At 38.1% G+C, this 16,505-nt stretch overlaps 1 protein-coding gene across 2 annotated transcripts in view; it reads right to left on the minus strand.

Annotated features, from left to right (window-relative positions):
• Positions 1–16,505, minus strand: part of ACAP2 (ArfGAP with coiled-coil, ankyrin repeat and PH domains 2) — a 139,918-nt gene that overhangs the window by 53,548 nt on the left and 69,865 nt on the right. For both annotated transcript variants that reach the window (XM_027582805.1, XM_027582803.2), the window contains exon 5: positions 718–776. In XM_027582805.1, the coding sequence (XP_027438606.1) occupies positions 718–776 (59 nt within the window). The remainder of the gene's footprint in view (positions 1–717; positions 777–16,505) is intronic.

A 16,505-nucleotide genomic window follows, 5' to 3' on the forward strand; every position in this document is an offset into this window, starting at 1 on the left:
TCACTACAGGACAATAAATTCTAACCTACTAAACGGCAGTGCACTATGTTCATGAGATGTGCTACTTTTTATAGCTTATAACTTCTATAATAATCCTGAATACTGTATCATAACCAACTTTATCTGTAATTTTATGTATTCTCAGTCAGGAATTAAAAGAGAAAAACTGAATTATTAATGTGGGAAAGGAAAATGTTCCTATCTGGAAAGTTCAGATGTTTTTATTTCTAGTTCAATTTTATTTCACATATAAAATGGGATGAATGTGACACAAAAGGATCACATGTAGCAAAAAAAAACATGCACTTTTATGATTCATTCTCATATATTCCATTATATTCTCTTCAAAGAAAAAACCATATTGAGACAATGGAAAACTTAGTCTCCACTATAATAACTAATAGTATTTCAACCACTTTTGGGATCTGCTTTGATTTTGAAAGGTCATTCAATTATTTTTTAATCTATAACAATCCTAGTTATAAATCCTGAATACAAATTTCATAGTATAAATGATTCACTGAAAGACATGAAGTCTGATTCCCTTATGGAGTAATTCAAGAGGAAATGCAATATACACTTCACAAAGCAACAAAACAAAAACTCCAATATTTTCAATAAATCACAATTCATACAATTCCTCTCAAAAGATAACCAACTCCCAGATGTGATCATGAACTTGTTGCTTTTCTTTTCTCTTCACTGCACTTGACTTACTCTTTAACAAAGTTCTGAAGCTGTGCTTTAATTGATCTCTGAGTTTGGTCAAATAGGATCTAAAAGATAAAATGAAACATTACACAATTAGAAAAGTAAACAAAAAATAATTTTCATGTAGGTTGATAAATAACACATCCTTCCACCAGTACTCCAATTCTAATAACACCTATATTTCTTATTGAAGACTACATAAAAATAAGCATTTAAAAAAGAAACAAACTGATTTTCAAGCGAATTTCATCTGTCTAAAAAATAAAATTATTTCTAATTACAGGGAAAATCAAATTTGCATTACTATTTAAATAGAATGTTAAAACAATAAAGCAATTTATTGCCTTGATTTTAATTCAAGCTTTGAAAAACAACCTGAAAGAGTAACACAAATTCCACTTCATTTACTACAGGAATTTCTTACTTTAACATATCAAAACACTTCAAGTAAAAACGACTCCAGAACTGCCTTATATCTTAGTTAGAGATTACTCATTTGGCAAGACCTAGGTATTTAAATGTTTTACATTCTTAATTTGAGTAAACATTATATAGTCCTTTAGGTTCAATGACTGCTAAGACTAGAGACAAGAATAAAGTTTTATTCCTCGTGACAATAATTTGCCCCACTTAAATAATGCCACATGTTAAACTTTAGTAGCTCTATGTGTGGGAAATTTCACTGGGCTTGTCATGGAAATTCTGAGTATTTTGATAATTTACAGATACTCTACATTCAGAGATGAACAGGCACAAAAATCAATATTCAAAACAAAAAAAAAATCCTGTACCCTTCTCATTAAAAACAGTACCAATTTCACTCTCTCTGAAATCTTGCTACTAGCAAAGTCTCATGTTCTTGCCTAAACACTAAACACCAACACCACACACACATACACACACACACACCACACCTGAACTGAGTACTACAGGATTTAAAAATATGACAATTTACATCCAGACTGAAAGAACTGTTTTCTGTAATATGTTAAACCCAAAGTAGTAAATCCAAATTAAGCAGAAGAGAGGAAATAATAAAGATGATCGGAAGTCAGCTAAACAGTATCAGTAACCCAAACTCAACAAAAACATAAGCCAGTTCTTTCAGAAGGTCTATAAAGTTGATGAACCTCTTGCCAAAGAAAAAATTTTGAAAACACGAACTTCAGGGGCAACTGGGTGGCTCAGTCAGTTAAGCATCCGGCTCTTGATTTTGGCTCAGGACAAGGTCTCAGGGTTGTGAGATCAAGCCTCACATTGGGCTCCACGCTGGGTGTGGAGCCTGCTTGAGATTCTCTCTCTCCCTCTCCCTCTGTCCCTACCCCCAGCTCTAAAAAAACAAAAAAACTTCGAATACCAAGAAGGAGAGAGATGACAACACCACAGACTCTACAAATATTAAAAGGAATAACCAGGGGAACTGGGGAATAATTTTATGCCTATAAATTTAACAGACAAGATGGGTTAATTCTTTGAAAGACAAAAACTACCAAAGCTCACTCAATAAGAATCAATAACCTAAACAGAATTAAAGAAATAGAATCTATTAAAAACCTCCATGTCCTATAAAGTTTAAAGCTATACTTACATAAAACTTAGCAATCCCACTCCTAGGAACTTGCCCAAGAAAAAAGAAAACTTAGATTTACACCAAAATCTGTATGCAAACATTTATAGCAATTCCGTTCCTAATTGCCAAAAACTGGAAACAATCCAAACGTCCTTGAAGAAATAAACTTTGGTACATCCATGCAATGGAATACTACTCAGCAATAAAAAGGAACAACTATTAATACATACAACAACATAGATGAATCTCAATGGATTTAGCTAAGTAAAATAAGTCATATTCAAAAGGTTACAAACTATATGATTCCATTTATATGACATTCGGGAAAAGATAAAACTATAGGGATGAAGAATAAATCAGAAATTTCTAGTGGTCGGAGGTAGAAGGTACTAACAACGGAGTAAAATAAGGGTATTTTTAGGATTATTGGAACTGTCATGCATCTAGATTGTGGTATGGAGATCCAACCATATGTGTTTGTCAAAATTCATAAAGCTAATTAATAGTATTTATCACAGAATTAGAAAAAATAATCCTAAAATTTGTATGGAACTACAAAAGACCACAAAGATTCAAAGCAATCTTGCAAAAAAAACAAAACTGGAGGCATCACAAATCCAGATTTCAAACTCTACTGCAAAGCTATAATAATCAAACAGTATGGTACTAGCACAAAAACATACACAGAGAACAATGGGACAGAATAAAGAGCCCAGAAACAAACTCATATTCAATTAATCTACAATAATGGAGGCAAGAATATACAGCAGAGAAAACACAGTCTCTTCAGTACATACTGTTGGGAAAACTGGACTGGTACATGCAAAAGAATGAAACTGGACCATTTTCTTATATCATACACAAAAATAAACTCAAAATAGATTAAAGACCTAAATGTGACATCCGAAACCATAAATATCATGGCCTTAGTATTTTTCTGAATTATCTCCCCAGGCAAGGGAAATAAAGGAAAAATAAACAATTGTGACTACATCAAATTTAAAAGTTTTACACGGTGAAGGAAACCATCAATAAAATGAGAAGGTAACATACTGAATGGGAGAAGATATTTGCAAATGATATACCTGGTAAGGAGTTAATACCCAAAATACATAAAGAACTCATACACAGGGCACCTGGGTGGCTTACATGGTTAAATACATAAAGAACTCATACACAGGGCACCTGGGTGGCTTACATGGTTAAGCGTCTGCCTTTGGCTCAGGTCATAATCTCGGGGTTCTGGGATCAAACCCTGCATCAGGTTCCTCACTCAGTGGGGAGTCTGCTTCTCCCTTTCTCTCTCCCTCTGTGACCTCCCTTGCTCTTGCTCTCTGTCAAATAAATAAATAAAATCTTGAGGGGCGGAGCAAGATGGCAGAGGAGTAGGAGACCTGGCTTTCGTCTGATCTCAGGAATTCAGCTGGATAGGGATCAAACCATTCTGAACTCAACAGGAGATCGAAGAGAAAAATAGCAACAACTCTCTAAACAGAAATGCGACCACTTTCTGGAAGGTAGGACGTGCGGAGAAGTGAATCCGAGGGGGATATTCAGGATACGCCGGGGGAGGGGGCCTCCGTCGCCGCTTCTGGCAAGTGATAGAGCCACGGAGCACAAAATCTGAACTTTTAGAAGCCGGCTCCGCTAAGGGACGTCGCTCCAGTGGCTAAGCGGGGGGTGGAACCCTCGCGGGACAGTGTGGTCTCAGGACCCTCGGGGTCACAGAAAGACCGGAGGTGCCTGAGTGCGGCAGAGCTCCCAGGTATCAGAGCGGGGAAGCCGGCTGCAGAGAGGGAGCCGAGGCTCGGGCTCTCAGCTCGGGGTTGCCATAAACTGTGATCCGCGGCCCAGTCCGGCCACTGCTCCTCCAGCAGGGACCCAACAAGTGACAGAGCCGGGGAGATTCCCCTTCCTCCCCGGGGAGGAGCAGCGCGGGAGTGCACCGCACGGATCTGCTGGGTTTGGAGACTCCACACGGGGTCGGGTGCCAGAGATAGAAATGCTCGGTCACAGGCCGGGTGAGTACGCAGTGCGGCTGGAGACCGGGGACATGGCAGTGACTGACTGCTTTTCTCTGGGGGCGCACTGAGGAGTGGGACCCCGAGTTCTCGGCTCCTCCGGGGCGGAGATTAGGAGGCCGCCATTTTCACTCTCGTCCCCCAAAGCTGTACCAAGAGCTTGCAGGGAACAAAAGCTCCTGAGAGCAAACCCGTGCTTAGCCCGGACAGACAAGGGAAGGGCAATTCCGCCTCCGGCAAAGACATTTGGGAACCACGGCAACAGGCCCCTCCCCCAAAAGATCAGCACGAACAGCCAGCAAGCAAGACCAAGTTTACCGATCAAGGAGAACGGGAGAACTCCAGCGCTAGGGGAATATTGCACATAGAATTCATGGCTTTTTTTACCATGATTCATTAGTTTCTCAAAGTTAATTTTTTAAGTGTTTCTTATTTTTCTTTTTCCCTTTTTCAACCAACATCTTATCAATCCCTTTTTTAAAAAAACATTTTTTATTTTTCATTTTTAGAGTCATATTTTATCCCTACATAGTAGTTACCCTTATTTTCGTCATATATATATATATATATATAAAGTTCTTCTCTCTTTAAAATTTTAAGATACAGTTTCTTCTAACAGATCAAAATATACCCTAAATCACTAGTGTATGGCTTTGTTCTAGTCTCCTGCCTGATCACATTCTCTCCTTTTTTTTTTAATCTTCTTCTTTCTTTTTTCAAACAACTTCTTATCAATTCCTTTTATAAAATCTTTTATAATTTTCATCTTTACAGTCATCTTCCATCTCTTCATTGTATCAACCCTAATTTTGTACATATATAAGTCTTTCTTCCTTTAAAATTTTAGGAGGCACTTTCTTCTAACAGACCAAAATACGTCCAAAATCTAGTATGTGGCACTGATCTATGCACTAGCCTGATCATATTAGATCATATTCGGTTTTTTTTGTATTGTTCTGTTTTTGTTTTTATCTTTTTCTTTTTGTTTTTTCTCTCTCTCTCTTCTTTCTTTCTTTCTTTCCCTTTCTTTTCCCCTGGTTTCAGGTCTTTTCTGATTTGTATAGAGTATATTTGCTGGGGACGTTGTTAACCTGATAGCATTTTGTTCTCTCATTCATCTATTCTCCTCTGGACAAAATGACAAGATGAAAACAATCACCTCAACAAAAAGAACAAGAGGTAGTACCCTCTGCCAGGGACCTACTCCATACAGACATTAGTGCGATGTTGGACCTAGAGTTCAGAATCATGACTTTAAAGATACTAGCTGGGCTTGAAAAAAGCGTGGAAGTTATTAGAGAAACCCTTTCTGGAGAAATAAAAGAACTAAAATCTAACCAAGTCGAAATCAAAAAGGCTACTAATGAGGTACAATCAAAAATGGGGGCACTAACTGCTATGATGAACAAGGCAGAAGAGAGAATCAGCGATATAGAAGACCAAATGATGGAAAATAAAGACGCTGAGAAAAAGAGAGAGAAACAACTACAGGATCACAGGGGCAGAATTTGAGAGATAAGCGATATGTAAGACGAAACAACATTAGAATAATTGGGATCCCAGAAGAAGAAGAAAGAGAGAGGGGCAGAAGGTATATTGGAGCAAATTATAGCAGAGAACTTCCCTAATGTGAGGAAGGAAACAGGCATCAAAATCCAGGAGGCACAGAGAACCCCTCTCAAATTCAATAAAAATAGGTCAACACCCCGACATCTAATAGTAAAACTTACGAGCCTCAGAGACAGAGAAAATCCTGAAAGCAGCTCGGGAGAAGAGATATGTAACCTACAATGGTAGAAATATTAGACTGGCAACAGACCTATCCACAGAGACCTGGCAGGCCAGAAAGGACTGGCATGATATCTTCAGAGCACTAAACGAGAAAAATATGCAGCCAAGAATACTATATCCAGCTAGGCTGTCATTGAAAATAGAAGAAGAGATAAAAAGCTTCCAGGACAAACAAAAACTAAAGGAATTTGCAAACACGAAACCAGCCCTCCAAGAAATATTGAAAGGGGTCCTCTAAGCAAAGAGAGAGCCTAAAAGCAACATAGACCAGAAAGGAACACAGACAATATACAGTAACAGTCACCTTACAGGCAATACAATGGCACTAAATTCATACCTTTCAATAGTTACCCTGAATGTAAATGGGCTAAATGCCCCAATCAAAAGACACAGGCTATCAGATTGGATTAAAAAACAAGACTCATCCATTTGCTGTCCGCAAGAGACTCATTTTAGAACCAAAGACACCCCCAGATTGAAAGTGAGGGGGTGGAAAACCATTTACCATGCTAATGGACACCAAAAGAAAGTTGGGGTGGCAATCCTTATATCAGACAAATTAGATTTTAAAACAAAGACTGTAATAAGAGATGAGGAAGGACACTATATCCTACTTAAAGGGTCTATCCAACAAGAAGATCTAACAATTGTAAATATCTATGCCCCTAACATGGGAGCAGCCAATTATATAAGCCAATTAATAACTAAAGCAAAGAAACACATTGACAACTATACAATAATAGTGGGGGACTTTAACACCCCCCTGGCTGAAATGGACAGATCATCTAAGCAAAAGATCAACAAGGAAATAAAGACTTTAAATGACACACTGGACGAAATGGACTTCACAGACATATTCAGAACATTCCATCCCAAAGCAACGGAATACACATTCTTCTCTAGTCCCCGTGGAACATTCTCCAGAATTGATCACATCCTAGGTCACAAATCAGGTCTCAACTGGTACCAAAAGATTGGGATTATTCCCTGCATATTTTCAGACCACAGTGCTTTGAAACTAGAACTCAATCACAAGAGGAAAGTCGGAAAGAACTCAAATGCATGGAGGCTAAAGAGCATCCTACTAACGAATGAATGGGTCAACCAGGAAATTAAAGAAGAATTAAAAAAATTCATGGAAACCAATGAAAATGAAAACACAACTGTTCAAAATCTTTGGGATACAGCAAAGGCAGTCCTGAGAGGAAAGTATATAGCAACACAAGCCTTTCTCAAGAAACAAGAAAGGTCCCAAATACACAACCTAACCCTACACCTAAAGGAGCTGGAGAAAGAACAGCAAAGAAAGCCTAAACCCAGCAGGAGAAGAGAAATCATAAAGATCAGACCAGAAATCAATGAAATAGAAACCAAAAGAACAGTAGAACAGATCAACGAAACCAGGAGCTGGTTCTTTGAAAGAATTAACAAGATTGACAAACCCCTGGCCAGACTTATCAAAAAGAAAAGAGAAATGACCCAAATCAACAAAATCATGAATGAAAGAGGAGAGATCACAACCAACACCAAAGAAATACAAACAATTATAAGAACATATTATGAGCAACTCTATGCCAGCAAATTAGGTAACCTGGAAGAAATGGATGCATTCCTAGAGATGTATCAACTACCAAAATTGAATCAGGAAGAAATAGAAAACCTGAACAGACCTATAACCACCAAGGAAATTGAAGCAGTCATCAAAAATCTCCCAACAAACAAAAGCCCAGGGCCAGATGGCTTCCCAGGGGAATTCTATCAGACATTTAAAGAAGAATTAATACCTATTCTCCTGAAACTGTTCCAAAAAATAGAAATGGAAAGAAAACTTCCAAACTCATTTTATGAGGCCACCACTACCTTGATCCCCAAACCAGACAAAGACCCCATCAAAAAGGAGAATGACAGACCAATATCCTTGATGAACATGGATGCAAAAATTCTCACCAAAATACTAGCCAACAGGGTCCAACAGTACATTAAAAGGATTATTCACCATGACCAAGTGGGATTTATCCCTGGGCTGCAAGGTTGGTTCAACATCCACAAATCAAACGTGATACAATACATTAACAAAAGAAAGAACAAGAATCATATGATCCTCTCAATAGATGCAGAAAAAGCATTTGACAAAGTATAGCATCCTTTCTTGATCAAAACTCTTCAGAGTATAGGGATAGAGGCTACATACCTCAATATCATAAAAGCCATCTATGAAAAACCTACAGCGAATATCATTCTCAATGGGGAAAAGCTGAGAACTTTTCCCCTAAGGTCAGGAACGTGGCAGGGATGTCCACTATCACCACTGCTATTCAACATAGTATGAGAAGTCTTAGCCACAGCAATCAGACAACAAAAAGAAATCAAAGCATCCAAATTGGCAAGGAGGAAGTCAAACTCTCACTCTTCGCAGATGATATGATACTGTATGTGGAAAACCCAAAAGACTCCACCCTAAAACTGCTAGAACTCATACAGGAATTCAGTAAAGTAGCAGGATATAAAATCAGTGCACAGAAATCAGTGGCATTCCTATACACCAACAACAAGACAGAAGAGAGACAAATCAAGGAGTCGATCCCATTTACAATTGCACCCAAAACCATAAGATACCTAGGAATAAATTTAACCAAAGAGGCAAAGGATCTGTACTCAGAAAACTATAAAATACTCATGAAAGAAATTGAGGAAGACACAAAGAAATGGAAAAACGTTCCATGCTCATGGATTGGAAGAACAAACATTGTGAAGATGTCAATGCTACCTAGAGCAATCTACACATTCAATGCAATCCCCATCAAAATACCATCCACTTTTTTCAAAGAAATGGAACAAATAATCCTAAAATTTGTATGGAACCAGAAGAGACCCCGAATAGCCAGAGGAATATTGAAAAAGAAAAGCAAAGCTGGCGGCATCACAATTCCAGACTTCCAGCTCTATTACAAAGCTGTCATCATCAAGACAGTATGGTACTGGCACCAAAACAGACACATAGATCAATGGAACAGAATAGAGAGTCCAGAAATGGACCCTCAATTCTATGGTCAACTCATCTTTGACAAAGCAGGAAAGAATGTCCAATGGAAAAAAGACAGTCTCTTCAACAAATGGTGTTGGGAAAATTGGACAGCCACATGCAGAAGAATGAAACTGGACCATTTCCTTACACCACACACAAAAATAGACTCCAAATGGTTGAAAGACCTAAATGTGAGACAGGAGTTCATCAAATCCTAAAGGAGAACACAGGTAGCAATCTCTTTGACCTCAGCCGCAGCAACTTTTTCCTAGAAACATTGCCAAAGGCAAGGGAAGCAAGGGCAAAAATGAACTCTTGGGATTTCATCAAGATCAAAAGCTTTTGCACAGCAAAAGAAACAGTCCACAAAACCAAAAGACAACTGACAGAATGGGAGAAAGTATTTGCAAATGACATATCAGATAAAGGGCTAATATCCAAAATCTATAAAGAACTTATCAAACTCAACACCCAAAGAATAATCCAATCAGGAAATGGGCAGAAGACATGAACAGACATTTTTCCAAAGAAGACATCCAAATGGCCAACAGACACATGAAAAAGTGCTCAACATCGCTCGGCATCAGGGAAATCCAAATCAAAACCTCAATGAGATACCACTTCACACCAGTCAGAATGGCGAAAATTAACAAGTCAGGAAATGACAGATGTTGGCAGGGATGCGGAGAAAGGGGAACCCTCCTACGCTGTTGGTGGGAATGCAAGCTGGTGCAACCACTCTGGAAAACAGTATGGAGGTTCCTCAAGCAGTTGAAATTAGAGCTACCATACGATCCAGCAATTGCACTACTGGGTATTTACCCCAAAGATACCAATGTAGGGATCCGAAGGGGTACGTGCACCCCAATGTTTATAGCAGCAACGTCCACAATAGCCAAACTGTGGAAAGAGACAAGATGTCCATCGACAGATGAATGGATAAAGAAGATGTGGTATATATACAAAATGGGATATTATGCAGCCATCAAAAGGAATGAGATCTTGCCATTTGCAATGACGTGGATGGAACTGGAGGGTGTTATGCTGAGTGAAATAAGTCAATCAGAGAAAGACATGTATCATATGACCTCACTGATATGAAGAATTCTTAATCTCAAGAAACAAACTGAGTGTTGCTGGAGTGGTGGGGGGTGGGAGGGATGGGGGTGGCTGGGTGATAGACATTGGGTAGGTATGTGCTATGGTGAGCGTTGTGAATTGTGCAAGACTGTTGAATCACAGATCTGTACTTCTGAAACAATGCAACATATGTTAAGAAAAAAGAAAAAGAAGAAGATAGCAGGAGGGGAAGAATGAAGGGGAGTAAATCAGAGGGGGAGACGAACCATGAGAGACGATGGACTCTGAAAAACAAACTGAGGGTTCTAGAGGGAAGGAATGTGGGGGGATGGGTTAGCCTGGTGATGGGTATTAAAGAGGGCACATTCTGTGTGGAGCACTGGGTGTTATGCACAAACAATGAATCATGGAACACTACATCAAAAACTAATGATGTAACGTATGGTGATTAACAATAAAAAATTTTAAAAAAACAAATAAAATCTTAAAAAAAAAAGAACTCATACACAAAAGAAACAATCTGGTTTAAAAACTGGCAGAGGACCCGCACAGATATTTTTTCAAAGAAAATATACAGATGGCCAACAAACACATGAAAAGATGCTCAACATCACTCATCATCAAGGAAATGCAAATCAAAACCATAATGAGCTATCACCTCACACAAGTCAGAACGGCCAGTATCAAAAAGACAAGAACAAGTGTTGGTGAGGATGTAGAAACAAGGGAACCCTCAACATCCCTCATGAACATGCATGCAAAAATTCTTAATACGTGACAATGATATATAATAACAACATATAAAAAGGACAATATATCATAACTAATTAGGACTTATTCTGGGATTGCAAGATTGATTTAACATTCAAAAATCAATGACTATAATTTACCATGTTAACAAACTAAAAGAGAAAGTATACAAAAAAGCATTCGACCAAATCCAACATCCATTCCTGATAAAAATTCTCAGGAACCCAGGAATAGAAGGGGACTTCCTCAAACTAATAAAAGGCACATATGAAAAACCTACAGCTAACATATTCAGTGGTGAAAGCCTTTTTTTTTTTTGTGGTGAAAGCCTTCTTAATGGCAATGATCAAGAACAAGGCAAGACTGTCTGCTCTCATCACTTCTATTCAACACTGTACTAGAAATCCTAGCAATGCAATCAAGCAAGAAAAATGAAAAAAGGGGAAAATATTAAAAAGGAAGAATATAAAACAATCTTTACCCATAGGTGATATGATTGGCTATATCGATAATACTATGGAATTTACAGAAAAGTCTACTAGAACTAATAAGTGTACTTAGCAGGGCCACAGGAACAAAGTCAATATACATAATTCAATGCTATTTCTATATACCAGCGACAACTAATTAGAAACCGAACTTTACAGTAGCATCAAAAAATTGGAAATGCTGGGGCGCCTGGATAGCTCAGCAGTTAAGCATCTGCCTTGGGCTCAGGTCATGATCCCAGGGTCCTGGCATCAAGCCCCACATCAGGCTCCTTGGTCAGCGGAGAGCCTGCTGCTTCTCCCTCTCCCTCTGCTGCTCCCCTTGCTTGTGCTGTCAAATAAATAAATAAAATCTTAAAAAAAAATAGGAAATGCTTAGGGATACAGCTGACAAAAGATACATAAGACTTGTACAGTGAAGACTACAAAACATTACCAAGAGAAATTAAACTTAAATAAATGGAGAGATAACTGTGTTCATGGAGAGATATACTGTGTTCATGGATTCGAAGACTCAATATTAGTATGATGTCAATTCTCACCAAACTGATCTATACCTTCAATGCAATCCCACTCTAAATCCCAGTAAGATTTTCTGTAGAAGCTGGAAATCTGATTCAAAAATTTATGTGAAAATGTAAAAGACCTAGCAATAGCCAAGCCAATTTTGAAAAAAAGGAACAAAGCTGGAATAGCTACACTACCTGACTTTAAGGCTTACTACAAAAGCTACAGTAATCAAGGCTATTGTGCTATTAGAATAAAGATAAGCAAAAAGATCAGTGAAACAAAATAGAGTCCAAAAATGACCCACATGTTTTTTTAGACAGTGTGGCGCTGGTGGTATACTGGTGAGCACAGCTGCCTTCCAAAAGTTGCCAAAATGGGAAAGCAAAAGTTTTTGAGCAAATGGTATCAGAACAAACAACTGAAGAGCCACATGCTGAAAAAAAATAAACCTTGATCCTTACCATGCAAACATACAGAAAATTTAACTCAGAATGGATCACAAATCTAAACACAGAATAAACTGGCAAACATTTCTTGGTAAAACACAAAAAGAAAACTATAAAAGAAAACAATCAATAAATTGACAATTAAAATTAAAACTACTGCTCTTCAAAAGATATGGTTATAAAAGTGAAAAAGACAAGCCAAAGCCTGGAAGAAAATAGCTGCAAAACATTTATCTGACAAAAAACATATCTGGAATACAGAAAGAACTCTTACAACTAAATAAGATTTTAAAAATCCAAAAATTTTTGGGCGCCTGGGTGGCTCAGATGGTTAAGCGTCTGCCTTCGGCTCAGGTCATGATCCCAGGGTCCTGGGATCGAGTCCCGCATCGGGCTCCCTGCTCCTTGGGAGCCTGCTTCTCCCTCTGCCTCTCTCTCTCTCTCTCTCATGAATAAATAAATAAAAAATCTTTAAAAAAAAAATAAAAATCCAAAAATTTTTAATGGGCAAAAGATCTGACATTTCATCAAGAAGATATATTAATGGAAAATAAACACACACAAAAAGATGCTCAGCATCTCTAGTTATCAAGAAAATGCCAATTAAAACCATGATAAATTTAAAAAGAGTGACCATACCAAGTGTGTTGATTAAAGCAACTAGAACTCTCATACATGGCTGCTATAAAATATATAGTCAACTTTGGGAAACAATTTCCAAATTCTGGGAGGTTTTCTTTAATTTCTTTGAAGAAGTTAAAATTTTTTTAAAATTTAACATAGGAAAGAATATTATTATTATAAACAACAAGTTATTTTCTCTTCCCTTAATTTTTCTTACCAATGTTTTGTAGCCTTCACTATACAAATAGTTTTGTAAAAAGTTAAACATAATCCTACCTTATAAATTAGCCATTCTACTCCTATTTACACGAAAGAAATAAATGCATATACATATATAAACTTTTACATATATTTTTATAAGTAGCTTTATTTATAATAGCCAAAACCCAGAAACAACTCAAACAACTTTAAAATATGTCCACAAATCCTTTAACATTCCTCCCTTCAAAAGTGGAGTCTGATGCTTCTTACCTTGAGAATAAGCTGGTTACAGTGCCTTACTTTTTTTTTTTTTTAAAGATTTTTATTTATTTATTTGAGAGAATGAGAGATAGAGAGCACAAGAGGGAAGAGGGTCAGAGGGAGAAGCAGACTCCCTGCTGAGCAGGGAGCCCGATGTGGGACTGGATCCCGGGACTCCAGGATCATGATCTGAGCCGAAGGCAGTTGCCCAACCAACTGAGCCACCCAGGCGCCCACAGTGCCTTACTTCTAACAAATGGTACTATGGAGGAAGTGAAAATGTGTGTCTTCTAAAACTAAGTCATGAAAAGTATTGCAGCTTTCTCTTTGCCCTTGCTCTTGGATAGCTTGTTTAGAGAGTAACCACATTCTATGTAGTAAGGACACTCAAGCAGCCCAAGGAGGATGCTCCTTGGGAGGAACTGAGGTCTGCCTGGATCCAACAGCCATGTACATGGCCCTATCTTGGAACTGGATCCTCCAGCCCCATAAAACTTTCAAGTGACTGTGGCCCAGCCAACACCTTAACAGTAATCTCATAGAAAACTGAGCCAGAGCAAACCAGCCATGTCTCTTTAAAAATTCCTGGCCCAGAAACCATGATAATAAATGTTGATTGTTTTAAGCCACTCTATTTTGGGGTAATCCACTATACAGCAATAGATAACTAAGACATCCGTCAACAGGTGAATGGATAAATCATGGCATATCCATACAGTTTAACAGTATTAAGCAATAAAAAGGGAATGAATTATTGATAAGCACAACACTATTGAGTCTCAAAATAATTACACTGATTCTATTTACAAGTAAGTATAGAAAATCCAAACTAATCAATAATGATAGAAAGTAGATCAGTGAATGACTAGAAATGAGGAGGCAGCAAACAATTATAAAGTGGCATAGGAAAACTTTTGGGGTGTGACTGTTACTATATTCACTCAGGTGACAGTTTACATGGAGGTTTACATATCTCAACATTTCCAAAATTGTACACTTTAATAAGCTGGCTATATTATTCCTCAGTTACGCTGTTTAAAAAAATCAATATATTCCAAAGGAAAAAAACACAATGTTTTCCTGTGTAGCATTGTCATTGTTTTAAAACTATAAAAACATTACTATCTACATCCTCCAAGATACAGCATTACCTAAATTTTATATACATTTGAATGGATAAGAAGTATTTTAGGAAACTGCCAATTATCTAGGCAACATATTTTCAACACCTCCATTACAGTGAAAAGTATGTCGTTAATGCAAAAGTAACTGAGTAAAGAGCTGTCTGTCTCCTACCTGCCAACTGCATGCCACCCGGACAACCTACCAGCTAACTACTGCTGTTTCCTGTGCAAACTGCTTCAGAGTTGCCTCAGTCCCATTTCTTAAATCACTAATCTATACTCGGCCTGAGGCAGAATTCACAGCATTCCTTTTCATATGCTAAAAGTAAAAAGCTCTATAAGCCTTGAAAGAATCAGAGGCTGAAATAAAAGTAGCCTTGTCAATGTTCCTGGAAGCCAGGTACCAAATGAACTTTGTAAGACTCTTTCCTAAGTTTTTGCCCTTTATCTGATTTCCCCATTTTCCTTGTGTTGTGTTCTATCTTCACTAATAGGGGATTCTGATCCAGATCTTATGCAAAGTGTTCAGTGATCACCCAAAAACTTCACTTAGGTTTTAGACCAAAAAAATTGTCTTATCCTCAGAACTGAGTACATCTCGGGTCTTGTCTTTTGTTTCTATACCACAAAGCCTGGAATGGTATAATAAAGCCACAATGAGACATTGTGGGGGTGAGGGAAGCTACCACACAAAAGCTAAGGTTCATTTCCATTTCTGAACATTAAGAGTATTATTCTTAGCGACATATATATATATAACAAATAACCAACAATGTATCATTTGACCTATCTGCTAATTATAAAAGGATCTAACTTGAATGCATAGATAATATATAGCAGTTTAAAACCAATGGCTTTGGGTGTCTGGATGGCTCAGTCACTTAAGCAGCAGACTCTTGATTTCAGCTCAGATCATGATCTCAGGATTGTGGGACTGAGCCCCGCCTTGGGCTCCACACTCAGTGGGGAGTCTGCTCGAGGATTCTCTCTCCCCCCTCCCTCTGGCCTCCCCACTCACCCTCTGTCACTCTCCCTCTAAAATCAATCAATCAATCTTTAAAACCAATGGCTTACACTCAGGTTTATTTCCCATTCATGTCTGGACCTGGTTAAAGCAACACTATCTCACCTGCTTTCAGGAAAGGATGAAAGCTGAGATGCACTTTACACATGGCAGAGTATTCTAGGAAGGTTAGAAGAAGACAGGTTACACAACCATAGTTGGCACGGAAAGTTTCCAGTTCTTACCATTTAGGTCCCATTGGTTCAAAGTATAAATTTTGTAAAGTCTTTGTCTTCCATTTAAATTTTATTCAACCACCACAGCACTCTCTTCTATAATTCTACAGGACAAAATCATCCCTGTGCTTTCCAAAATCTATAGAAGAGTACAGGGCTATGGCTGTGGACTCACTGAATCTTTTTTTGTGTAAGATTTATTTTATTTATTTATTGGAGAGAAAGAGTGTGAGTGAGCAGAGGGGAGGAGCAGAGGGAGAGGGAGAGAGTCTCAGGTAGACTCCCTGCTCAATGTGGAGCCCGACCCCTGGCTCGATCCCACAACCCTGAGCCAAAATCAAGAGTCGGACGCTTAACTGACTGGGCCACCAGTCACTGAATCTTTTCATTAATCTCACTAGACTTGTAAATAGGGCAATAATAAATCAAGTGGTCTCTGCTATCATCAGGAACAGGTCCCAATATGCAAATGATTGTTTATCATTTGTTCCTCTTTTTCTACATTCTCTGCTTGTCCTAGCCTATCCAGTTCTCTAAATTCTTCTTTCTCCCTTCATTCCTCTACAGCAGTGATTCTTTGCTAGCTTATCATGGGGAAAGCTAACAGAAAATACCAAGGTCCAAACTTGTTGAAGAAAGATAGAATCCCCGGGGCGCCTGGGTG

This window comes from Zalophus californianus, chromosome 1 (genome assembly GCF_009762305.2).
Source record: "Zalophus californianus isolate mZalCal1 chromosome 1, mZalCal1.pri.v2, whole genome shotgun sequence".
NCBI lineage: Eukaryota > Metazoa > Chordata > Mammalia > Carnivora > Otariidae > Zalophus > Zalophus californianus.